The following is a 26185-nucleotide window of genomic DNA, read 5'->3' on the forward strand; positions in this document are numbered from 1 at the left end:
AAAGCAGAGGAGGGTATTGTTTTCCCTTGTTTGATAATGTAGTTTTATACAGCTCTGGGGGAAAAAAAAATTCATAATAAGAGACGGCTTTTCTCTATATATTTGTTTAAAAACTCAGCATCTTTACATGTTGGAAAGCCATGCAGAGATATCGGTGTCCAATGAATTCTAAAACATTATCACCCCCTATTGAGGAACTGATGATGGTTTATCATGACACAATGTATTAAAGCTTAAAGTGCTGCGTTGTTTGAAAATGGATATGAACGTTTCTTTTCTCAACGTCATTTTGAGGTCTGAATCCTGCAAACGCTCTGTTATTTTGAGCATTTGTCAAAGTGACAATGTTTTTTACTTGGACATTTGGGATGGATGTTGTCAATATAGATCCCAGTGTAGTTCATACATAAAAGAGAAATGTTCATAGCTGTATGTAGTAAAGTCAGAGACACTAATACATTTTGCAGTGATCTGTTTCCTTCCTGAGTTGTAAAAGTGGTGGTTTTATTAGGTTATATAAGTTGTTGTTTTAAAGATAAATATTTTGCTAGTGTGAGCAAATTAGCTGCTATTTCTATCATTAAAAAGAGCCCCCATGCAACTTACAAAAGGTTTTTTTTTTCCCCCTTTCTATTTATTCCCGTTCGCTCTGATTTATTATTCATTTCTGTCCTTGTCTCACTGAGTAGAGGAAGGCGGTTTGATAGTTAGATATGCTAATTTATTTAGTTAGAATCTCTCACGTCCATTTTTTCCCCTTCTCTTTGCTTTGATATGCATTTTTAATATACAGCCCCGGGCTACATCTCATTTGGAAAAGAAAGTTGGTTTTTCTGTAGATGATGAGGCTCTTCGCCGTGCGTCTCCTTCCCCTGTTTCTTGCCTCCCCTTCCTCATACCTGACGGTGGAGAATAATAAGCACACTTTTATTTACACTTGAATGCAGCACTGTCTTGCAGATGATTGGATTATGGTATAGTGAGAACAGGATGAGGCCTTGCTGACACTGTTGATTTCCCTTACTTGCTCGGCTTTGGCTATCTCAGACATGTAAGCCCACCCAGGGCTTCCCATCTCGTTGCCCCCCCTCCTCATATCCACTCCGTCCTATTTAGGGAAAGAAAAAAGATGCCGGATTACACACAAAGACTGATAAGGAAAAACACAAACGCACACACACACACACACACATTGCAGTGTAGTTTTTGTATATGGCCAGTGTGTGCACTTTCATGTCTGTATAATTAATGAAAGAAATTTCTCTTTTCCTCTGTGCTACATCCAATTAGGGTGACAAATACAATTAACAGTCTCTGAGTATTATCTGCTCTAATGAATTAGTCTTTATGTCTTCTTGTGCCATTGTGCCTTCATATTAGCATACGGCTCTCTTTCCCCCCTTTTATTTGCACATATTAGACTGAACTGAATGAATTCATGCACAGTTTAAAATTTGGTTTCATAGAAATGCTGCGTGGTTTGCCTGCCCCAGTGCTTTGTTTTGTGGGCTTTCCTTCGGGGAGTTTTACTCGTTCCCATAGTTATAGCGCGGCGTATCTCAGCAGTGCATGGCAGGCAGGGGAGAAAGAAAAACAAACCGTTTCAGTGTGGATTCTCTGGTGCAGGTTCAGGGTGCTATGCTGTAAAGTTTGAAAGCAGCGGAATAGTGATATGAATGCGGCGGTTCACTTTGAGTCTGTTCAGTGGAGACAGGTATATCAGATGTTCGCGGTGGCCTCGAGCTCAGCGCATTGTTGAATCAGGCCTTTTTCTTTTTGTGTGTTGCGATTGCTTAATTTTGTCGCTTTATATTTCCTCATGGTTGTGGTTCAGATGCAGATCCCTGTTGTAAGCCACGTCTAATCGTGCTCACCTGTTGCGTCTCCCACACTCCTGTTGTGCTCCGCAGCAAAATGAATGCAATAAACGAGTTCACAGGCTGCGTTTTAATCCCACAACACTTCAGCATTTTTGCTCTGATCCAAACACACGACGTGCAGCGAACGACTGCGTTAAAAAGCTATTTTTAAGTCTTGTTTGCAGGAACTAATAAAAGGCAGGCAATAAAATGAAATGTCAGTTTTATACTGACATTTATACGTCCATTCTTTTTTTTTGTGAAATTACATTTCTGTTTATGTCAAATGCATGAGTCACATCTAAAAAACAATTTTTTTTTTCCCTGAAGATTTATTTGCTTGTATATTGCGGCTCATCCATGGTGATTAAAAGAAAGTTTTGAGCATAAATGCAATCAGTTTATCCCCCCTTGTCTGTTTAAAGCACACTGTCGTGATTTATTAGCTGCTAAATTAAGGACTCTTTATATTCCTCGATAATTGAGGGTGTTGTAAAGTGCTCGGTGGAGGTGCTCTGACACTTTTCTGAAGTGGGTGCAACTAATTACGAGCCTAACCCAACAACAACAACGGGGGGAAAAAAACGCAAACGCCGATTTTATTTCTTTCTCTGTTTGTGTTGAGATGCATCTTGAGATGTCAGCCGTTCATATGATTTACTGCCCTGCACTTTAGTTCTTCTGCGCATGTTCACCCATGTAAATGCAACACGCACAGGCGAGCTTAGTCATTCTTGGCTTGCCCATATGCCTCTATACGGCACAGGGAGATTCTGCCCTTTCCTCTCCCGGTTTCCAGGGAATCTGAGTGAAATTCAATGACGCTTGCTAAATCAATTTTATTCGAAATTCCTAGGGATATAGGCAGACTGCCGTGAGAGAAAGTAAAATTGTGCCAGGCAGGTGTTTGTAAATGAGAAACAGGGGACAGCAGCTCCCCGCTCTCCTGTGGCCCGGCTGCACTGCCAGCCCCTCTTCCCATATTGTCTCCTGCTTTTATATTAATTACAACTTGTATTATCAGCCGCCAGTTGCAAAGACCAGCAAAAGCTTGTCCCCAGAGACGGCGCTTCTTTTGTATCTCACCCTCTATCTAGTCCTGTTGTGTATATTTGTGCGTGTGTTACAGCTTGTGCATGTATCTGTATTTGCCAGCCAGGATTTGCCTCCTCCTCCTCCTCCTCCTCTTCCTCCTCCCAGTAACACTGCTCTTTAACACAATTAGTGAAGAGCATGGAGTGAACCATGCTTGACTCCTAATTATGCTCAGCTTCAGGGAATAGTCACATGGGCTGGAGGCATTTGCTGCTTCCTCTGTTTTTTTTGGTGTAGGTTGAAGACTATTTGGGTGACACAATCTCTTTTTCCTTTGCAACTTGTTTGAACTTTACCAGACCCACGGGGCTTGTGACAAAATGGTTGTGCGTGTGTTTGTGTTGCTCAGCGTCTGATGATGCACCCGCTGCAGCTTGCGGAGACCCTCTAAATTATTCATGGGGAGGAGAGGCTGTTGCTTTTGTTGCTTCGTGTAACATGGAAAGTTAAAACACGCTCATTTCGATATTTGCGATCTTGTTTCGCTGACAAGATTATGATTTAAAGTTGAATTAAAGGCAGGTAATGTCTTATCTACACCAACATCCACAGAACCAGGATCAAAGCGTATTCGCAGCAACTGCTCCATGATAGGTCTCCTCAGTCACAGCAGGCATCCTTATCCAACATGGGACTGAGGCTCCGGGTCAATTTGTACCCACATGTTGCCATTTTGCCCCTTAATACCGGCATTTGGTCCCCATAATAGACCATTTTTTCTGACGTGCTTACCGTTCTGTCACATGTACTAACCATAAGTTACACCTTCTGTGGGTTGACTATTTGGGAGGGTTATGGAGATAAATATTCATTAAAATATTAAAATGAAAGAGAACGAGCAAGGAAGCTTATTTGGATTCACAATTGACCTGATTTCCTGAGTGAAGAAGCCCATATATATGTATGTATATATATGTATGTATATATATATATATATATATATATATATATATATATATATATATATATATATATATATATATATGCAAATACGTCCACTAGGTGATTTCGTGAGACTGTGAAAAATGACCAGAACCTGCTCTGACTGATGTTGGTGATAGATTACTCTCTTGGTGTGGTTATTAGGTTTTAGGCAGGCTTTTGCCAGTGTGATTTTTATGAACCTTAAGCCACGTTACATTTGCGTTGGGCAGTTATTTACACAGAAGCTGAAGAATATTTACACAGGAAATGGAGGTAGGAGGTGGTGCACCACCAATGGTCTTCCTGTGTGAAACATGTACTGAGCACGGAACATTTAAAGCACTTCCAGACAGGGTAACAGTCTGAAATTAAAGTAAAGCAATATATGAACTTACCAACAATATTGTTTCGGATTTTTACACTGCTTTACTTTTATACAAGTTACTCTGAGCTGTAGAGGTTATTTCCCCCCGCATGTGTTAGATACTGGAAGAATGTCAGAGATCCGCTGCCTTCCACCTCCATTTCCTGTGTAAATAAGTCCCCAGTACAAATGTGAGGAGGATTTAAAGGTAGACTCAGATCAGTCCACTCCCTCAAAATTCATAAGCCCATTTTATTGCCTTGCCATTTCATCCTTTCCTACCGCCATTGCAATGTGCTGTAACACACGGCCTTTCAGTTCATTTGTTTTGGTGGAAGTTAAGACTTCAAATTAATTATGGAGATCAGCAATACAAGTGCTCTAATGTCATTCATAATTCTGTTTATGTTTTTCTGAATATAAAGTATTAAACCTTATTACTATTGATTGTGATTCTGATACCCGTTTAGACTACTCGACTCTTGTGAAATATGAAACTTTGAATGACCTCCTGATGATTATCACTTTGCATTTTAAGAGCTATAAAATGGAGTTTGCATGAACTGCTTGTGATGTTTTTGAGATCGGAGTTGTTTAACGTGGTCAAAATCCTTGATAGCCTTGGCTTGCTAGCTCTTAGCCATCAGCCTTAGCCACCCTAGCCAATCTAATGTGCACACCTAACTTAATTAAAAATCATGAACTACCCCCTTGAAAGAGAGGTGTGTGTGCTCTAGTCCAAAGTATCGTCTGTTTTATTATTACTAGGTCTTATAGTGCTGCAGTCCTCCTTTTGCTCTTTAAGAGGGAAGCTAACAAATCTCCATCTATATCTCAGCATACAGGCACATTAAATTCACGGGGTAGCAAATCACAGCAAAATATCATTCCCTTTTATGCCATTAGCTGAGGTGTCTTTGAATTTAATTTAGTGCCAGCACCATTAAAAATGACACATTACTCTGCAATGATAGCTAAATTAAGTCCTATCGATTCGACTGTTGCATTAAAACCATGCTGTGGCCGGAGAGGCTCAGATAGAATAAGTAAGCCAGCGGAGATCTTCAGCTCTGTCCTCTGCCTCGCCATCAGTGTGAGGAAGTAAAACCCAGTCATTTTCTTCTATTAGCACAACAACAGCTCATCCTGAGAGCACCGAGCTGAACTCTGCTTAAATACATAATGCACTCAGGGAGTTTGGGATTTTGCACCACACTCTCTTCTTTCCTTCCGCGTTGCATTTGACAAAGACGGGGGGGGATTGATGGGCTTTTCCCACATTAGTGATTTTATTTAGCATACACAGTGTTGAGAGTAACAGAAAATTACTTTAACAACAGCCCCGGCTGCCATGTGTTGATCAGTGGCCCCAGGAGCGAACGCAGCACAATCAGAGCAGAGACAGGGACACTCTGGGCTCACTCCCGAGGGTTAAACACGCCGCACGGTTTATTGTTCGTCCTGTCTTCTCGCCCCTCTTCTGAGTAATTCTCCGAGCTCTTCATCTGATTGCCATCCGGCAAACAGCTGACGCTGAGTAGGCCTCGAGTGGAGTCCTGAGTCTGAAGGGTCTTGTGTGTTTCTGTCTGCTGTTCTCAGCTCCGAGCTGTTTGAGAAAACAGCCCGCCTTCCCTTTAAAAACTTAGCAGATAAAAGGGGCCCCGTTCACAGGCACCGGCGGTTGGACTCGCCTCCGTAGCAGAACAAGCAGCAGCACATCAGGACTCTGTTCCCCGGGGAGCTCAGCGTTTCAAACCTGCGTTAGTCTCCAGGCCCTATCCTGTCTGTCCTACTCCAGTACGGCTCACTCTGACTCCAGTACAGCAGCAGCCGAGCAGACAGGCAGGCAGGGAGACGACTCTGTGGTGAGACAGGAGAGAAAAGGAGTTTTTTTTTTTTTTTTTAAAAAGACTGGAGTTGGACAAAATGGTAAAGATCTCTTGGAATGCTCTTCTGCATATTCATTTTCCCTTTGGTTTTGTATACATGTCTGTGTATTTGAAGAAGGAAAAAACCCTTAGCGGGAACTGAAAAGTGGTTGAGGTTTGTGGGAAGCCTGGGCACAGGCATGTGTTTGTTTGCCTTGGGCTCTGCTCAAGGGTCTGCCTTTTTCGGGGTCCCCCCACCCCCCCTACCCACTCCTCCCCAAAAAAATGACACCAGAGCCAACATTTTGTCATCGTGCATAGGTGACATGTTAAATTGGGAACGTATCAGCTGGGCCGCGTCTCATCGAGCCTGCGTGTGACGTGACAGTCTGTCCTGCCGTTGCCTGAATGGCAGAGGAAATTCCACCTCTAGCCTGCCTTCGTGTGGCACTGATAAAGCCCTTCCTGTACAATAGAAAATCCTGTTTCCCCGTGTGCACTGACGGGGCAGTGGGAACGAGCGAGAGAGAGAGAGAGGGGAAAAGAAATAAGAGAATAAAAGGCGAGAGGAAGGCCAGGAGAGAAGAAAATTTGTTTACGGACACGTCTTTGAAGTCCCCGTAAAAACCTAAACGTGATTGTGCACGCATCCGCGTTCACACTCCGCCTTTTATTATGTCATTATCATGTGAGCTTGAGTGTATTTCTGCGCGCTGCTGTGGGCGTTTGTGTATCTCGGTGTGGGTGTGAGCACATTTTTGGCAGATTAGCAGGAGAATCAATGTCATATCTTATTTTCATTTCTGACAGTAGTAATGATTAATGGCAGCTGTGGTGTGTTTGGACTTTTTACCTCTATATTTCTGTCTTGACACGGAAGTCTCAATTGGTTATGGTATAAATGAACTCCACTGGGCTCTGCCATATGTGTTTAGATGATTATTCACAAGCGCTCTGCTTGCAGCTCTCAATATCAGCTGCCACATTAGCAGCACTGTGTTTTGCTCGCATGCCTTAATGAAGCAGTTTGATTACAGTGCCTTGACTTATAGCCAGCTGCATTAGAGCGTCATTTTCCTTCTATTTATCTGTGATTATGGTAGCTTCCTTGATTTTTGTGCTGGCTTTGAACTAACCATAGGGACTCTTTACCTTGCCAGGATAATAAAAGCATGCTAAGCACCCTCGCTGTGCCTCGGAGATGTCCCTTTTTATATTTTCAGAAAACTCATTTTGACTTCCTCTCTTTCAATCCCGTTTTCCCCTTTTTTTCGTATTTTCCCATCAATCTCTCCTGTCTTGTGGTTTGTGGCTTGGATCGGGGAATGCTGTTGGATGCACGGATGGACGCATGGATCCCACGCTTACTTTCCTCTCTTTTTAAAAACCCTTCAGAACCCAGCTTCCTGGAGAGACCACGATGACGCCACCTCCACACACTCAGCTGGCACACCGGGGCCCTCCAGCGGGGGACACGCTTCACAGAGTGGCGACAACAGCAGCGAGCAAGGTGAGCTAGCACAGAAATGAGCATGCAAGTCCACATACACACATATGGACCAGGGTGACCATATTTTTTTTCCAGCTTCCTTTCACACAAACACACGTGCAGTGCCTTTTAAAGGATAAAAAAAAAAAAAAAACATCTTAAGTTACATTTAGCATGTTGGCAAATCACAGCTAGAGGTGATAGATCTGCAAAAAGTAGTGAAAAGGGGAAAGAAAATTACACATTATTTTCACACACAAAAAAATCGGGACGTTCATTTGTATTCAGCTTCCTTTACTCTACCACTAAATCCTCTTTCCATTAACTTTCATCAGCCTTCTTGACATCCTGAAGTAAAAGCATGCTACATGGGGCTGTTTCTTTCAGGGTTATGTTTAGTGTTGGTAGTTGGTTGCAATGGATTTTAATTGGGGGGGGGGGAGGTATCAGAATAGAGGTAGCTGGAGACAAATACATGCAACTTACTGTATTCTATTTATACAAAATTGAAATCAATCCATCATAAGTCAAAGTTTTATCAATGGAACGCTTCCCAATCTGATAAAAGGTGCCTTACAGGTGTTAGCTTTACATAAATCAATGTATAATTTTCCTTCCACTTCATAATTATGTACTACCTTTTTATCTGTATGTATTTTGTGCCGTTTTTGTTCTGTGCCCATTACAGTGGTTATGTTGTTATGTTTTCCATTTTTTTCTACGTGGATGCAAGGGTACAGTATGAGGGGCTTACCCAGGGTGGCATTCAAATAAGAACCGGCACTCTCTACGAATTAAAACCCCAGAATCTTTTTTCTAGTTTGTAGTTGTGACAAAATGTCTCTAGGGGTGTTAATACTTCCGCGAGGCACTGTATGTCAGTAAAGGAAATTAGGTATCAGGGAAAGATGTGAATTAACATTTTGTTCCACAAGTCCCAGGCTTTCCCTTTTTCTTTTTTTTTTTTTCTTTTTGGATTTTGTGTGCCATCCATCTGAACACCATCAAAGCTTAAAGCAAACATGCTTACCCATGTTGCTCCGGCATCAGCCCGAGCAACAGATGGTTTAATCTGTACCAACCCCAGAACAGGCCTTTTCCAAATCTAGCTATTAAAGGAGCTAAATAAAAGCTGGTGATTAATAGTATATTTCTGCCAGTTCCTGCTTGAATGTGAACCATATTAACTTTGCCCACACAAAGGCTCATAATCATGTCTCATAGTGTTTTGTGTTTGGCGTTATCTCCCACTTGACATGCCAAACACTAATAATACATTTCAAACTAAGACTATTTGAATTCATTACACAGCGTGTACTGCAGCTGTCCTCCTGTTAGTATTTGTGTCACGGTGTGTACCCGTTTTGACATGTAAACTGGAAAAAAAAAATAATAGGCTTTTTGGTAAGTTTAGAGGCGACACCAAATACACTGACACGCCGCCTGGAGTGTACCCTCTTCGTTTCCTCTTTCAAAGAATATATTTTTTGCTATCATCGGTCTCTGTCTCTCTCTACAAGTCTACGCCTTTGCCAAACCAGCCGATGTTCCAATGTTTTATCTGCAAAAAAACCCTCCAGTTAACCTTTACGAGCCTCCTCACCAAATGAAGACTTTAGTATTAGTTCTGACTCTGGTTTTGCCAACAAACACTCGCGCGTATTGATGAACCTATTGTGCCCTGCGTGGTGTTTATTTCATCCTCTGCTCTCCAGACAGAAACAGTTGCTGTTGTTGCAGCTTTTGAACCATTACTGACCACAGACTGAGGACCACAGAAGACTTCTGTGGTTGGGTGCGTCAGTGGGAGCTGGATCATTTTCTGATGTCAGACTAGCTGGGAATGATGAAGGCGGCGATGGCTAAGGCTCGATTGGATGTCCGTCTAAGAGAATAGGGATGATTAATGAAAAAGTAACACCCGATGCTGTTGGATTTCCGTCTATGGTTGTACGAATTGCACTTACAGATACTTACTAGCAGCAATGCAGATCAATCTAGACTTAGAGCACGTTGTACTATATATTTTTAAAACAATGATACCTTGAAAAGTATTTATATTAGCCAGAACCCATTCAATATTGGGTTATAGAAGCTAGAACCAGAAACTCCAATGTATTTATGTGAAAGAGCAACACAAGGTATTGCAACACTGTGAAGTGAAGTAAAAATAAGACACAGCTTCTTTGTTTCAAAGAGTGTCTTATATTTCCATTTAGCCTGCCTTAGTCTGATACCCTGAAATAATATCATCTTCTCATCAACTCTGGCTTGCTTCTCCCCACAGCATGATGCTGCCGCCGCCACCTTTCTACATTAGATTTAGATTGTACAACGCAGCCTTTAGGAAAGAGTGGCAAGAAAAAATCTTTTTTTTTTCTGAAAGGAAACCATAAGAAGTACAGTTTTGCTACGAGCTATGCAGGATGCAGCACACGCGTAGGAAATTTGCTGTGATCAAATAAGACAAGAATTAAAAGTGTTTTCTACAAGCATTTGCTGTGTGGGGTGAAATAAATAACACCACACTTCCCTTCGAGCGCTGCGTAGCAACAATGAAACATGATGGTGGCGACCTCATCCTGTGTGGATACTTTTTCTTCAGCAGGGACAGGGCAGAGTTGGAACTGATTACAGGGCCATCTTGGAGGAAAGCATTGGAAGCTGCAAAAGAACTGACTCAGGGAGGATAAATGAAAGACGCACTTCTCAGATTTTTTTTTTCTTGCAAAAAAAAAAAAAGAAAAAATGAAAACCATGCATAATTTTCTCACTTATATGATGTGCAGTACTTTGTGTTGGTCCATCGCGATATGTCCTATTAAAACACATTGAAGTTTGGGGTTTATATCATGGTGAAATTAGAAAACAATTCAAGGAGGATCAATGCTGTATTATGTGAGAGCATACCAGTGAATACAAATCAGAGAACCAAATAGGCTAAAAGTAGATCATAATACAAAACAAAACAAGTTTTCGCATGCCTCCCTGCAAGTGCAAGTGGCTTTGGAGAGGAAGAGCAGCCAAAATGGGATGGGGGTGGGGGTGAGAGGGACTCTGAGAAAGAAATGCACTGCCTATTGATTATCTTACACACATAAGTACAAGTGACCTGTAATCCACAGAGCACTTATCGACTCCTTTCCCCACCGTATCCAGTAACAGCAGATCAATGCTAGCCAAAGACAGTTACGGTACAGCCCCATGCGCTTTGCCTACACAGACCAAGGCTAGATCATGGTAAATGCAGTGGCCAATAACTCGGGATGTTTCATGATTAAACCTAAGTTTCCGGCTAAGAGATGAGGAAAAGATTTAACATTTCTGAGCAGAAGTTAAAGAGGAAAAAGTAAAAAAAAAAAAAAAAAAAAAAAGTAGGCATGGCAAATATAAGAGAGAGGAAAAGGGAATGGGACCCAGGGCAACTGATTTAATGGTCTAATGAGGCCGTCCTTTAGCCAGTTGTTTTGTGTGAGGCATGCTCTGACCTTTCGCTTCGCTCGGGAGCCCCGCCGCCTCATTTTTCACATTCTTGCAATTACGTTAACGCTTGAAGCGCTCGCTGACTCTCGACTCTGGCCCTTCCATTCTGACAGAGCCTTCCCGCTCCAACCTCTCCACCTTCCCCTCCTCTCCCACTCCTCGCTCTGCTCCACTCCATGCATGAACTTGCCTGCGATCCCGCTGCGTTTCGGCATTAAAGTTGTACTCCGCACTCTTGAGTCCGACCAAGAAAACGTGAAATGCGCGCTTCGCGTCGGTAATGGGGTCTTTAACAGCTTGGCCTCTCTTAAAAGGGGTGACAGTGTGGATCGTTTGGTTTAAGAAAGAGTGGATGGGCTACGCCGAGGGCAGAGGAGAGAGTAAAAAAATTGTGGAAGATGCAGTGCCAAGAAAAAACATCAAGTTTTCCCGTAGTTTTGAAAGGTGTGTTTTATGTGAGCCTGTGGCATGAAAAACAATTCTCTGTTGATTAGAACAGTCCAGCCCACGGTGACCCATCATGCTAAGGCATTTTTTTTACACTGGCAATATCTTGTTTCCCTAAATAGCTAGAATTAAAGCTGCAGTAGAAGGTATTGAGAAAACCGTGGACTCAGCCTGAACATTTGAACAAGCACACCCTACAGGTCCCTCCCCCATGCTCTCTGCTGCCGTGCAGCCCTCTCTCCACAGCTCCTCCCCCACAGCGTAGCCTGCCACGCTGCTCCGATGGTTACCTGTCAGCAGGTGCCACTCAAGAAATTGGCAGTTTTCCTGTAAAGCAGGTTGTCTTTCAGCATAGCTGCAGCCCACCGGCTATCCTGAGCTAGAATGACTTTTTGGGCTGTGCGGGGGAGGGGGTGTGGTCAGTGCGTACACAAGACATTTATTCCTCCTTGCTCTGATTGGTTGTTTTTGACTGGGAGCTGGGAATTTCGGAAAATGCCAATAGGTCAACTAGAAGGAGCCAGAGTCCCTTGATTTTTTTCCCCCCTGCAGATTATCCGGCTCATATTTTACTGTCATGACATAGTGAGTGTTTTGACAAATATATATATGTATATAAAAAACATGTATACAAACGTTCCCAACTGCAGCTTTAATAGAGGTGATCAAATATAGTTCAAAGTCCTGAAAAACTTTTAAACAGCTTTCTAATTTTGGGGCGATGACGAATCTAATCAGATACCAACCTGAGCGTTGTTAGCTTCCAGTGCTTTACGACGATATATTCATGCTATGCTTTGATGATAATGACAAAGCCATCCAACTAACTATAGATTGAACCTGCAAGCAATAGAAAAGTTGTTCAGAGTGAAACTTGCATAGCTTTTGTCCTTTTTTGGTATGTGTGTGTGCTGATGCCGCTGCTGATGGAATGGCGCCCTGGGAGGTGGGCCACATTACCCAAAATAAAAACTATCGCTGTACACAGCAAATATTTAAGAACAACTCAGGGTATTTTTTCAATATATATAAGTGTTGGGACTCAAGAGGATTCCTGTAAACAGATTTTATTTCCTTTTCAGAATTTGTCATGATTATGGCCATGGGTGAATAACAGTTTAGGTGCGTAAACATAGTTTATCTTCCTTTCAAGACAATATCTAAACTGGGTTTGATTGTTTCCATGATTACACATTTTGAGAAAAGAGATAAATATATATATATTTTTTTGGTTTACTTTTCTTTAAAAAAAATATGAATAATGACCCTAAAGACTTATTCTGGCTTTTCATATTCAGATAAGTAATTTTTGTATAAATAGCATTTATGAGGAGATGTTTAAGGACACCACTAGTTCAGCATGCACAGCATTTCGATTAACAGTTCTTTGGAAAGATCTGAGACGTCTGCTGTACGGCCTCAAGATAACACTTGTTTCTAAGCAGGTGTCAATATTTTTAGCTGTCAAAATTGCGACGAAGCAGTGCAAGATAAAAATACTCTGCACATTCGCACACACCAAATACAAAACAGAAAAAAGATTGCTATGAAGATATTTTACCTCACTTTTACCATCCTGTTCACTTTGCCTTTTGGCAAGATGAACTTGAGTCCTTGTCCAGCCTAGTGACCAGTGCCTAAAAGAAATAGGTCTCTGTGCCGCGTCCCAATGGAAACAAAGTCATGGATTATTAAATAGAAGTCCCTAGAAACTATAATCAACTTAAAAAATAAACTATAAATAAAGTAGCAAGTCATTTATGATTTAATTAAAAACACTCATTTCTTTTATTTCTTACCCTGGGAATTTATCTCAACGATTAAATCCATTCAATTAAAGATTCAATTTGTGTTATTTTATTTTAAGTTTGAAAGTATGTTACCGCAATATTCCACTCTCTCGACAGCGCTGATTCAACGTGAAAAGTAATGCTTCTACCTTGCTTCCTGTATGCCCGTACGATTGAGTCCAAGAGTTTTGCATGCCTCGGCTCCAGTCCACACTTGTAATTATTAGTTATGCATGAATACCAAATGCACAATGACATCTTGAGTGCTCGGCAAAGGGGATTTCTGCACCATTCCCAGAATCTACTGTAAATGGAAATGGCTCAACAGAAGAGAGGAGAAAGCATTTTGTACATTTTCTCAGCAATTGAACAATCCCCACGCTGTGCAGATAGACAGGCTCCCCAGAGACGCCGAGAGAGGCGGAGATGGAGAGAAAAGGGAGGGAGAAGCTTGAGTGTTCAGCTCCAAGGGAGCGTGCTGCGCTTGATGGTGTTGTGGTACATTTGCGTGTGTGTATATGTGGGGAGTGCGGTGAACCCCCTTGGCCCCGACTAGGGGCCCCACTCAGCGAGGTCTTTGTGGTTTAGCTCACTAGAAAGGGTCATTGCTGGCAGGGACACGACTCCTGGTGTCCCAGCGTGAGCATGGCTTGTTGAATGCTGCAGTTTTAGGACCTTTGGCTTTAACTTTGCTTTTAGCAGCTCTCCCTGGTACTTAAAATGTTCAAGCAATGCTGGTAGAGAGCGCAACACCCCCCCCCCCAAAAAAAAACTATTATTCAACCAAAATCTCAGCGAAACACAAGATGGAAGTCTTGTTGAGTTTTAGTGGCCGATACTCCAGCCCTGGAGGGATCTGTGAGGCGTGTCTGTGTATATAAAATATACAGTTTGTGTCTGTTTGCATCCGTGTCGGCGTGTGTGGGTGTGTGTGTGTACAAGCACACGCGTGCACGTGTTAGCTGGCTCCTTTTAAGTGCCTGTTAGAGTTTAATTTAGTGTAGTAATTAAAGCTGAACACTAGCCCATAAACAACAGATAAACAATAAAGCAGACCCACGGCCTGCTGTTTCATGGTTCTCTCTCCCAGCTGTTGAAGCACTGATAATTTTTACGCAGCGGCCCAATCTCACTACAACACAATGCTGAAACAACAAGGGTGTGTGTGTGTGTGTGTGTGTCTGCTCAGAATGTGTGGAATTGGCTGAGCCAAAACCCAAAAGTAAGGTCGCCCCTTCAATGTTTCAAATCAAAATTCAGACATTTAAAAAAAAAAAAATGTGTCAAGTTATCTTTGTCTTATATCAGAATTTAATGATCGGAAATATTTAAGTGTGGGGAAAAAAAACCCAGCAAAGCAGAAGCGATCTGTAAAGGGCTAGATACTTTCTCACAACACTGTAAACACATAGTTTTTAGAAAACAGAGGCTCAGACAAGAAATCAGGGTGCGAAAAGACATGGGAAAAAAAAGAAGAAAGAAAGAAAACGAACTCCGCAGCAGTAGCAGAGATCACATAAGCATTTAACAAAGTGCCGCCATGATGTGCATCAAAACTTATAAACCGTCACATCTCACTCAGCAGCAGTGACTGAGCAGGAAACAAGCTGGAGATAAACTCGGCTAATGAGGACACCGATGCTTCAGTGCCTCTTCGTACATTCTGCGCAACTTCAGCCCTTCTCGCGTCGGCGTGCGAGCCTGGATGCTGGTCAGGTGTCTGCTTCTCCGACGGCTGCAGTATGTCTGTCTGATTGTTTGTTGGGAAGGGGCAGGGCAGCTGCTGAAAGCTGAGAGGAGTGGCTGCGAGGAACGGGGGGGTGAGGGGGGGGGGCAGAAAACATGGTACAGAGGGGATACGTTCATGATCCCATTAGCATAAAAGAGGCTAAATTATTCATGTGGAGTGCTTAACCTATGGGGAAAACTATAGTTAATGCACATAGTTTTAAAATGGATCTCTCCCCGGCTCTGCCCCTAACACCAGATTCTTGCTAGATTCAGCATTTGTGGGCATTTACGGGAACGGCCGCCACGCACGCTCACACACACACGTAGGCGAACGTGCACGCTAGCTAAAACATCAGCGCTCCTCAAGTTGTTTCAAGGGGGTTCTGCTCTCGTCTTCCTCCCTCCATCTTCTCTCCACATCTTTTTCCATTTGTTTCTCCATCGCTTTCCCGCTCTCTCTCTCTCTCTCTCCCCTTCCCTCACACTTCTCTCCTCGTTCACCCCTCTCCGTCTCGCCTTCAGTGCTGCAGACTACCTGGCACGCCTCCAAAATGTGATTAAAGAGAATGATCGGCTCCCTCAGATCCCTCTTTCCTTCCTCCTTTCCGCTCTCTCTTCCTTTCTTTCTGTCTCTGTCTTTCTTCTTAACCTGTTGTTATGGCTTGAAAACAATGAAAGAATGTGGACTGTAACTGGACTGAGGGCTGCCAGTATGGTACAGCCTTCCCATTACGTCACCGTCACCCATTGCCCTTCAATCTAGCTTTCCCTTTCCACATCTTCTCCTTTTCGCCTTTCGTCTTTGCCGGAGCGCTATATGAGGCCTCGTCCCTCAGGTCCATAATCATGAACAGGCCCTTGGCGCGACCTGGCTAACCCGGCCTAGCTCGGCTCGAAACTGGGTTTCTGTGCAGCAGGAAAGGCGCATTAACTGGGTCAGCCTAATGTGCAAACTAATGTTTGGAGAACATAGGGAAAAAATTACCCAGATTATTCTGACAGCAGCTGACGAGAATGTCTGTTTTGCGCCATTAAGGCAAAAGCTTTGGGGAGATGTTGTTTTTGTTTTTTTTCCCCCCCTTTCTCCCATAAGCTCATTTTCTAGTCTGCTTCCTACTCTAGTACATGCTCATATGGATTCCCTCTGAGTAGTACGCGCCTCGCAAAGTAGTCACACTGCTTTAACGATTTCATTTTTTGTCACATCACAATCACAAATAAAAACCGGAAAAGTGTGGCGTCCGTTCCTGCCCTGAGTGAATCTTGAAGAATCCACTTGTGTTTGCAGTATGTCTTTAGAAGCGTTGTACATCTAGAGGCAGAAATCTTTGCCCGTTCTTTGCTGCAAAACAATCTAAGATAATTAAAAATGGATGGAGAGCCTTTGGCATTCTTACAGGCCTGCCCTCTGTTAAGACTCATTGACTAGCTTCCCTGATCCGATTGAAAAAAAAGGTTTCACCACAGCATGATGCTGCCACCACTATGTTTCAACATGGGGATGGTGTGTTCAAGGTGACGCAGTGTTACTTTTCTACCATACTCAGTGTTTCGAACGCGAACAATGGAGTGAGTTCAGATCATGCGGCCATAACACCTTCTTCTAAATGTTTTTGTGTCCTCTAAGCAGTTTGTGGCACAGAGCAAACGTGACATCCTAAACTTTTCTCTCAAAAGTAGCTTTCTTTTTGCCATCTTTCAAGAAGTCCAGATTTATGGCGAACAGGACTGAGTAGTGTATCGCTGTAGCTCCCGGTTCCTTCGCTGATCAACGCTTTCCTTTCCCAGTTTAGGCAGAGGGCCATGTGTATTCCTCTTTCTGTTTTCAGATAAGAATTGAATCATGCTCTACGGGATGTTTAAAGCCAATGAAATACAGAGAAATGACTTTGCAACCTAACGCCACTTTAAACTTCTCTGACCTGTCTGCCTGCTGTATTTCTTGGTCTTAATCATGCTGTTTGATCACTAATATTCTCCAGAAAAAACACCAGGACTAACTTACACACAGGTGGACTTTATTTATTGAAAGGCCATTCTTCCAGGACATAATTTAGGGGTATCAGAGTAAAGGGGGATGAATACAACTGGCCACACCCCTTAGATTTTTATTTAAAAAATAAAGACGTGCAATGCATTTATCATTTTCCTTTTACTTCACAAATATGTATAACAATAATCACGTAGAAGTTTGTATTGTAACCTTACCACATGGATAGGAGTGTGAATACTTTTTCAGATGAAGAGTAGGAAATCTGAAAGTAACTTCGGCCCAGTTTGAAGGCTCAGAGGAAGTTGATTTTTTTTTTTTTGGCCTGTAATCAGAAACTACCAGCGGTGACTTTTTTTCCCCTTAACACAGAGGCTTTGATCAACAAAAACAACAGTGTGGGCATGTTGTATCAGTTCATTATAGAGTGGGTTTACACACCCATGTTCTCCTGCTGATTACACTATTGTATGTGGTGGTGATGTGGAGTGCACTGGGGTCTGATGTAATATGGCTAAAAGGGATTTCAGCACGCGTCCCCGAGGGCACCTCCGCGTCCATTAATGCTGCCGCCATTGCATCTTCACAAGGATGACAGGACCTCGGTTCTTTAAGGGCCGGGAGTGTTTTGTCCTGGAATTTATTTATTTTTTTGTCTCGTCTTGGAAAGGCTTTGCCCAAAGAGGAAGGGGGGGGGGGGGGGTCAGGCAAGAAGTCACCTTTGAGAGGTGATAATCCAATTTCTCTAGCACTCATCAGATTTGTTTTCCTCCTTTTAGGCATGCCTCTCTGTGAGCGTATGTAGACAGACGTTAAATGAGAGGCAGAGAGTGTGCGATGCGGCTGATTTCGCCGTCCAAATCCGGGCCCCACTGCTGATTGGGGAGAGGTCACAGAAGCCAAGTCTGTCAAAGGCACACCTGCGGGGAAACTCCAAAAACCCCCTGACTGCCAGCTTACACGGGGCTGTTTAAGGTGTACTTAGCTGGAGTATAGCCCTGACTTCAAATGTCCTTTCCCCAACTTCTACTTTGTGTTTGACCAATGGGCCTTGTGCTCTTTTACTCTCCTTTCTTTCTTTAGCCTCCCTTGGCTCTTTAATCTCCTTTCCCACCCCCACCCTCCCAGTTCTCCTCCCCCTAATGTCTAAAACCCTGCATCACAGCAAAGGTCCCTCCAAAAAAAAAAAAAAAAACAGAACCCGGTTTAAGGAGAGAGGCTTAGCCAGACTAGCTGCAGCTTGTTCACCGGCTGTGTGGTTTTTCTACTTGTGTAAACTGAAGTTTACATGCAGGAGCCTATGTGGAGCTACGCCGTACCCTACAGGTAGCGCTTCAACATGCTGCCATGGGTCCAAGAGAGTGGGAGGATGATAAAGGAAGTGCGTTGCGATCCCGGTTGTCTTCTCTCTGCTACTGATTTTCACGCGCTCATCTTTTACGTTTATGCAAAGCTTATGAGGGCATTATGCAAGATAAGCTCATTTTCTCGTCTGATTCCCACTCTAGTACACGCTTTAATGACTCTTAAAGCCAAAGGGCTGCTTTTTTTTTTTTTTTTTTTTTAGGAATAATAGGAGTCCCGTGGTCTCTCAGTTTCCATGTAGCCAGGGTGCTTTTTCCACACCTGATCACTTTTGTTCACCCATTTTATGGCTATTCAGGAGCAGGAGGAGTGAGCAATTTGATAGTGTTTATCGCCACGAGCCCTAATGTTTATTGGAAGCAAGCGACTAATAATTTTTGATTACCCCAGAGGAGGTATTAGCCATGTTAGTCAGCAAGGATAATTTCTTATTTGCATCCCTGGAGCAGAGAGCACTCTGAAGGAACTCTGGGGCTAAATGCGCAACAAAACGAATCAAACACACCAAACGAGATGCTCCATCCTGGCTGGCTGCAGGGCGGAAGCTGAGAAAACCTTCATTATGCATTTACCATAATTCATTTAGAGCGATATCAATTTGTAGGATACAGAGAGATGTTTGGAGGGGGAAGAAGGAAGAAAAAAAAGAAAACACCATATCAAACGAAGGAAAATAAAGAGGAGGAAAAAAAAGAGCCGAGATGATATTCAAGGATAGCTCATTGCCGGGGTTTTAAAAAGGCTGCTCCAATTACACAGTTTTCCATGTTTTCAGGCAGAACTTGCATGTTAAATTGTGCAATCTTTAGCAATGCTATGCTCCGAGCCTGAATAGAACAAATGATGATTTGCTTTTATTGAAACAGTTTTGGCCCAGGAATCCCCTTCTTTACCATTTTTGCTGAGATTGGGGCTCTACCTCAGTGGTTCTTAAACTTTTATAACCAGACAATGCATTTTAAAACAGCACTGCAACAAGATTTGAGCTGTTTAATAAAGAAAAAAAAGTAAAAATAATAATAGGAGATTCATTTGTACTGCATGTTGGAATTAAACAATTCCTAATTCCATGGTTGAAAAAATATATAAGAAGTAACCAGAGTTAGAATTTCAATAGGGACAGATTTGATCAACCCTGACCCCAAAATCCAATATGGCTACAGCAATAATCAGTTCTGTTACACTTCTGGGTGCTTGTATTGAATTAAACTCAGTTGAATTAACTACATGCTTAAGCACTGTTTGTGAATATGTTCCTTTGCTGTTTGAATACATTAAGTACGGACACATCCGTTGCTATTGGGTTGTGTTGATAGAGGTATTCATCCTGGCCATGTAATTAAATAATCAGTAATCACTTGCTTCCTGAAAAAAATACTGGGCTGTTTGTTTCATCGATGAAACAAACAGAAGAAAAATAGTCTAAACCTATAAAAGTAATTAATTCTAACAAAACTGTTGATTTGCAAGCATCATCTATTAGAGTTGGTTGTTATCATGATAAATAACACTTTTATTTTCTCTTTTATCATAAATTCTTTATTTTGTGTGTTTGTCAGGGAAGGGAAACATCGTCCACTGAACTTCCTTTTTACACTCAGAAGCCAAAATCAATGTGCTAGAACTAATAACATGTTGGGTTTATGGGAAATATTACCCCTACATTATAGCTATTTACCTTGTAAACTTTGGTTGACACCAATATGTCCTCTGTGTAGCGCTAAAAGCAAACCCGAGCACCACCAGTTGTACTCGTACCACGTTTTGAGAAGCATGGCTCCGGCTCAAATATTTCCCCTCCGTTCATTTAGGGTCACTCTGTTTGGCTCCGAACTTGCTTACTCAAAGGTTCTTTTTTTATTTGAAGGGACAGTTACTACGTGGTTTCATTTTTCTCCCCTGGCAACCGCGCACACTAAATAAGAGAAAGACCTTTAAAAGGATCTTTCCCTCTGACTGATGGCGAGGATGACTAAGGCCCCATTTAAACAATTGCAGGAAACTTATGGAGACAGCTAGTGCTTGAAGAAACGAGAGCAGACAGAAAAACACACGACTATCTTGTGATAACCAGTGCTTTCTTTCATTATCTCTGCGCACAAATCTCCACCTAGGAAAAACTACACTCACTCCATTGCTTCATTCAGGAATAAAACAATGAGCAAAGAAAAAGCAAGACTAAAATGTGGAAGAATTTTTTTTTTTAACATTTTCTAAAGTGAGGTGGGGGGGAAAAAAAGCTGTATTGTTTAGTACAAATACTTACTCCCAGGGATGCAGTCCTTAGACAACCGAGTGTCTGCAGGAGACATCTGCGAAGCCTGACCTCATGACCCCAGAAAGAATGTTCTTAAGGTGGGGGGAAAACTGCCTTTTCCACCGCACCGTGGCTTACAGGACGGCCCGAGCAGCTGCGCAACAAACAAAAGCACTCCACCAACACGGCTCACTGAAAATGCGCGGAAAATAATAGAAAATATGGCGCGCTAACGAGGCAACGCGCTAAAAGCTGACGGGCGACGGGGAAGAAACTGGCGGCGAACAAAACGTGAGCTGAGACGTAGCTGGACTCGCTGTGAGTTTTGCCTCGCAGGCTTGGCTGCTTGGCGCTCCTCCGGCCTCCCATGAGATCGTTTTCATCCTTTTATGAGTCAAAAAAGGAAGCCTGGCTGAAAATGAGAGGTTACGCAAGCCAGACCCGAGCACCTCGGAGTGAAGAGAGGAGAAGATCCCCGCTTGCAAGGGCCCTGCTGCTATTCAAACCACCTGCCATTGTGTGGGCGCTCATCTAGGCCCATTGTTGTGCAGAAATTAGTCGTGCTTCTTTCGGCTCCCTTTGGCTGCAGGGGCATGTGGCAGACCCCCTTGTTGTTCTGCGTTCAGATATGTGGTGGAGGCGATACGCGGCCCCGACTACCAACGCCACTGGCTGTGGCCCTTTGCCCTCTCTCTCTCTCTCTCTCTCTCTCTCTCATAGCAATGCACTGCTAGGTTATTAAGTTTCTCTTTCTCATTTGCTCTCTGTTGTTGTTCACTTCTCAAAAACACTGTCGGGCCAAGATTCCTATAGTTATCTCTCTCGTTCTTTTGTAGTCCTGTGCCTCGTTTTCCTTTGGAGTATATGCTTATTGTTCTTTGGAGCACCCTCATTATACTCATGGTTAGAGTTTAAGGCCCTCTCTCTTTGATTTTGGTCTCTTGGGGAGTGAGCGGTGGGCTGCGGGGAGCTCTAGGGCTGGCCCAGCTCTCAGGGCTCCCCAGCGAGCGTCTCGGAGAGTGGGCTTGGGGGTATTGTGGAGCCGGGTACCAATGCAGGATCGCCCGGCACTGATGCTGGTGCGGGGTTGGGGTTGGGGTTGGGGTTGGGGAGTGGGGCGGGTGTGTGGACGTGAGGGGGGAAAATTGAAAAGTCAATAGCAAAGGCCGCATAGCAAAAAAAAAAAACTGAAATGAAATGAAAAGAAGAAGAAAGAAAAAGAGAGGGGGTCGAACAAAAAAAAAATGGAGCTCTTCATAAACTGAGGACTATGGAGTGCTGCTAATTACCAGCTTCAAATAAGGAGCCTTTTCCCCTTCTGGAGCTTTAATGCTTTGTGTTAACTTGTGAGGCAGCACGATGAAGACCTAGTGGATCCATCCCGCCGCCAGACTGACAAACCTATAATGAGAAAGAAATGCTCTACTAAATGACAAAACCCCCCCAAAAAAACATAAAATTGCAGTAAGTTGCTATAATATGTGTTGCAAAAAATCCTCTCAGTTTACTGCATTTAAGGGTGATCTTTACCTTTGTTTTGTCAGTATACCACAAACAATAGGTCACCACTGGCATTGTTGGCACCCTGTTTGAATCTCTGTTTTAAATAGTTGGAGTAAACAGAGAAAGGGATCTTTGACCATTCCACATTTGAAAAACCATCTCTAAACTGTCCAGGGTCCTGTTCCTCTCTTAGGCTTTCTTCTCTTAAGCTCACCTGACAGGATTTGGGCCTTGAAATAGTCTTGGAAGTTTCCAGTTTTTTTTTATCCACCAAACTGTATCCGTGTTGATTTTGCCGTATGTTTCGGATACTTGTTGTCCAGAAAAGCGCTTTGACAAACGTTTTCCATTTTACTTGTAGAGTTCTGCATATGTTTTTATATTAAAATCTGTCTTGCAACCTGACAAAGGTCCCCGGGTCTTAGGAGGAGCAACCTTACAGATCCTAGGCGACACTTAAATGCTGGGCATGAGGCGCTTTTCAACAGATTCATCCTTTGCTTTGAAATCTCATTTTGATTGGGTATCATCCGGCTTTGTTTATCACACTTCAAGTTGTGTTAGAAAGTCTTAATTGATGCTCTAACTAAAAAATCTAGGCAAGCTGTGTTTGTGTCACTCACAAACAACCTGTTGAGTCATAGATGGCAACCGATTGGTTGTTATGAAGACTTGGAGACACCAAGATGTCACTCTTTGCCGGATGACTATAAATAAATAAAAAACACAACATTTTATACCCAGGGGAACCAGAAATATATGAATTATTAGTTAGAAGTTCCTATAAACTAGAAAATAAATCAAATTCAGTTCATTTTTCCGAACTGAAAAATAATCCACGGTTATATTTTCCTATTTTTTTTCCCTGTGTAAGATTATGTTATTATATTATGCTCCAATAACAGATTATTTATTTTAAGATCCTTTTGCACCTTTAACCAGAGCTGTCAACAAAATGTGTACATGAGATGTAGCTATATAAGTGATGGGGAACAACAGGCCCCCGCTCATCTGGTCCCACTGATTGTAATTTCTACATGCCAACAGCTGTCGAGCGCCTCAAATCAAAATTAGTGCCATGGAATTGGGCCTTAATGAAATGACCTGCTGGATTTACCTTAAGGAGTGGGGCGGACAGTCAATACTGGCCTCGCTAAAACCACCTCTCTGCTTGCTGCAGACCCATTAACGGGAGGAAATAGTCCCGCGTAAATGTATTAAGCTCTGCTTCCACCTTCTAATTATATTTTTCCCTTCTTCCTTCATAATCCATTCAGTTTTTCATTAGGTTTTAATACTGAAAAAGGCTTTTAACAGACTCTTCCCTCTTCATCGGGTCACCGGTTATTTGTCACTATGCAAGGGTTGCGTCGGAGTTGTCCGTTTCATTTTATATAGAGAGAAAATCCTATTTGCCACTGTTGTTAGGAAGAGGGAGCTATATTTGGTTGTTTCCGGGAGGATGTTTCACCGTGGATCTGGTACAAATACTTCTCCCTCCTATAAGAACAGGTGAATTTATGTCAAGGTCCTGTTGAGGACAGTGGTCCCTGGTTATAGACTTGTAAAGAAGCTCATAGGTGAGGGGTCTTGATAAGACATGAGCAGCAGACTCTCCTATAAAGCTGGATCTGATTTCTCTGCTAGTTGGCTCCCAGGAGACACCTACTCTACCCTCTGTTGATCAGGCTGTTATTCACAACTGTTAGGAAAAATACAGCGATGAAAAAGAATGAACGAGTGGTTCGGTGAAATGAGACGCTCTCGTTCTGCATGCAGTAGTTCCCTTCTAGGCTCAAAATAAGAGCACGGGGTAGAGCAAAGGCAGCAAAGCAAAGCAGTTTAGGTAAATGAACGCGTTTGAACTCCTTTTTAGCACATCCCTTTAATGTTTCCCCGAGTTGTGCGCGATGGACTTGTCAAAAGCCCTTCTGCATTCGTGTGGACATGATTGCTTCAAAATAACAGGGAAATATATCAGCAAGAGGGCAGACAGTATCAGCTCCTCGCTGATCTGACTAATTTATGAGGGTAAACTGCGCTGACAGAGAGAGATAGATGCAGGTGAAGAAGGGAGGAAGTTTTCATTGACTCTCTGGAGCAGGCCGGCCCAAAACCCCCGGAGGGATCTCTCTCGGTTTGAACTTTATCAGGGGCTACGCTTAATCAATACATTATTGGAAGAAGAATTAATTAGTAAAGCAGAATAAAACAGCTGCATTTTAAACCAAGGATTCATCAATTCTGTAATCTCTTGGTTACAGCCCAGGTGTCAGGAGGATCATTTCAGCTCCATGTAATGAGGAACAGTGGGAGCTTACCCCAACCCGATGTTGTTCCTCCTCCTCCTCCTCCTCTCGGTTTCTAACCCCCTCCCTCCCTCCAACCAACAGACTTTGGTTTCTGAGCCCGTTTCCCACCTTCTATACTGTTTCCTATGCACCTTTGATACTCTGCCTGCTTTACGAACCTCTTTTTTTCTCAATAGGAGTTGCCCCCTCCCTGCTGCATTCCCTCAACATTCCTAGTCGTTGCAAGAAAGGCACGAAAGGGTATTAGACGTGAAATCTCTGGTGCGAAAGCTGACTTGAGCGGGGACAGTCCCGCTGCTGCAGTCATCGAGCCGGACATTCCTCCGCTCCGACTGGGACGCCGCTGTTTTTTTTTATTTTTTTTAAAATGAGGGAAAAACAGAAAAGATAGGTGAACTTAGGGCAACTCTTTCTGATTAACTTGTCATGCTTGCGCAGAAGCTCCAAGTGTAGTTTGGCCACACGGAGCCTTGCTAAAGTATTAATCTCCCCATAAAACGTCCCCCTATCAGTTTACAACGAGCCATGTAGGGGGGGACACAGCAAACATGAGTGGGAAATGTGCTCTGGTGAGCTGATCCCAAAATGTAGCTATTTGGCATGCATGTAAAACTTTACGCATGACACACAAAAAAAAAACCACAACACTGCACATCACCCTATTGTGAAACATGGCAGTGGCAGCATCACCATACTAACAGATCCTTTCTTTAGTAGGGGCCAGGAGGCTTGTTAGAGCTGATAAGATGATGGATAGAGGGCAAACTTAGGAGAAAAACTGTTAAGAACCTGCACAAGGCTTGACACTAAGGGTGGGTGCTCCTTCTAGTGGGACAACAACTCCAAACATGCAAGCAAAACTCCAACAGAATGGTTTAGATCAAAAAACATGCACGTGTTTGTCAGAGTCAGACATCTATGCAATAGAGAATCTGTGGTAGGATATGCTATGTTTGGTTCAATCATTTCACGGTTATGTTCCAGTTCACGTTGCTCTATTGGATAAAACACCAAGAGAAAAATATTTAAGCTTGTGCTTATCTGTTGAAAAAAAATGTCGAAAAGTTTAAGGGTTGTGAATACTTTTCCAAGAGACTACCAACATCGACGGATTTTCAGGAGGAAATCAGATTGACTTTAATGAATAAGCACGGCACATGAGTACGCCTTGTGTCAAAGTAGCCTCGGCTGAATTGCTGTCGCGGCTGCTGCCGTGCACCCCTCGCAGCCCCCTGACCCCGGCCCGAAGCCCGTAAACGGACTGTCCTTGACTTTCTATAATGGGGGATTTCAAGGCAGGTTGAGAAGGGGTTATGGGTGATGAATTGGGTTTTTAGTGAGCTCATTAGGAAGCCAAACAGAGTTTAGACTGGCGGAGCGGAGCAACAGTGCAGTAATCAGTTCTGCTCGCTTTGTTCCCTGCCTCCAGGACATTTTGTGTGGAAAAAAAAAAAAAAGGAGCGGGGAGGGGGGGGAAAAACTATGGCATTTGGCTGATGAGAGGGCTGCCGAGCAGAGGCTACAATCTGATGGTTGACTTGTTGATTTATAAACCCTTTATTTCATTTACTCTGTCAACGGCAAAGCTTTACGTGTAGAGCTCCAGCATACCTGCTAATTTTGCCTTTGATGCCACTGTCCATCATTAGTCCGAATTAAATCCCCGGTGCAGCCACCACCATGTTTCACCGAGGGGTATGGTGTGCCA

General features: G+C 43.0%; 1 protein-coding gene across 8 annotated transcripts in view; it reads left to right on the forward strand.

The window, feature by feature from the left end:
• The window catches only part of meis2a (Meis homeobox 2a), a 102066-nt gene that overhangs the window by 6043 nt on the left and 69838 nt on the right, over nucleotides 1-26185 (forward strand). For all 8 annotated transcript variants that reach the window (XM_012861580.3, XM_036150402.1, XM_012861581.3 and 5 more), the window contains exon 7: nucleotides 7506-7620. In XM_012861580.3, the coding sequence (XP_012717034.1) occupies nucleotides 7506-7620 (115 nt within the window). The remainder of the gene's footprint in view (nucleotides 1-7505; nucleotides 7621-26185) is intronic.

This window comes from Fundulus heteroclitus, chromosome 19, assembly GCF_011125445.2.
Source record: "Fundulus heteroclitus isolate FHET01 chromosome 19, MU-UCD_Fhet_4.1, whole genome shotgun sequence".
Classification (NCBI taxonomy): Eukaryota; Metazoa; Chordata; class Actinopteri; order Cyprinodontiformes; family Fundulidae; genus Fundulus; species Fundulus heteroclitus.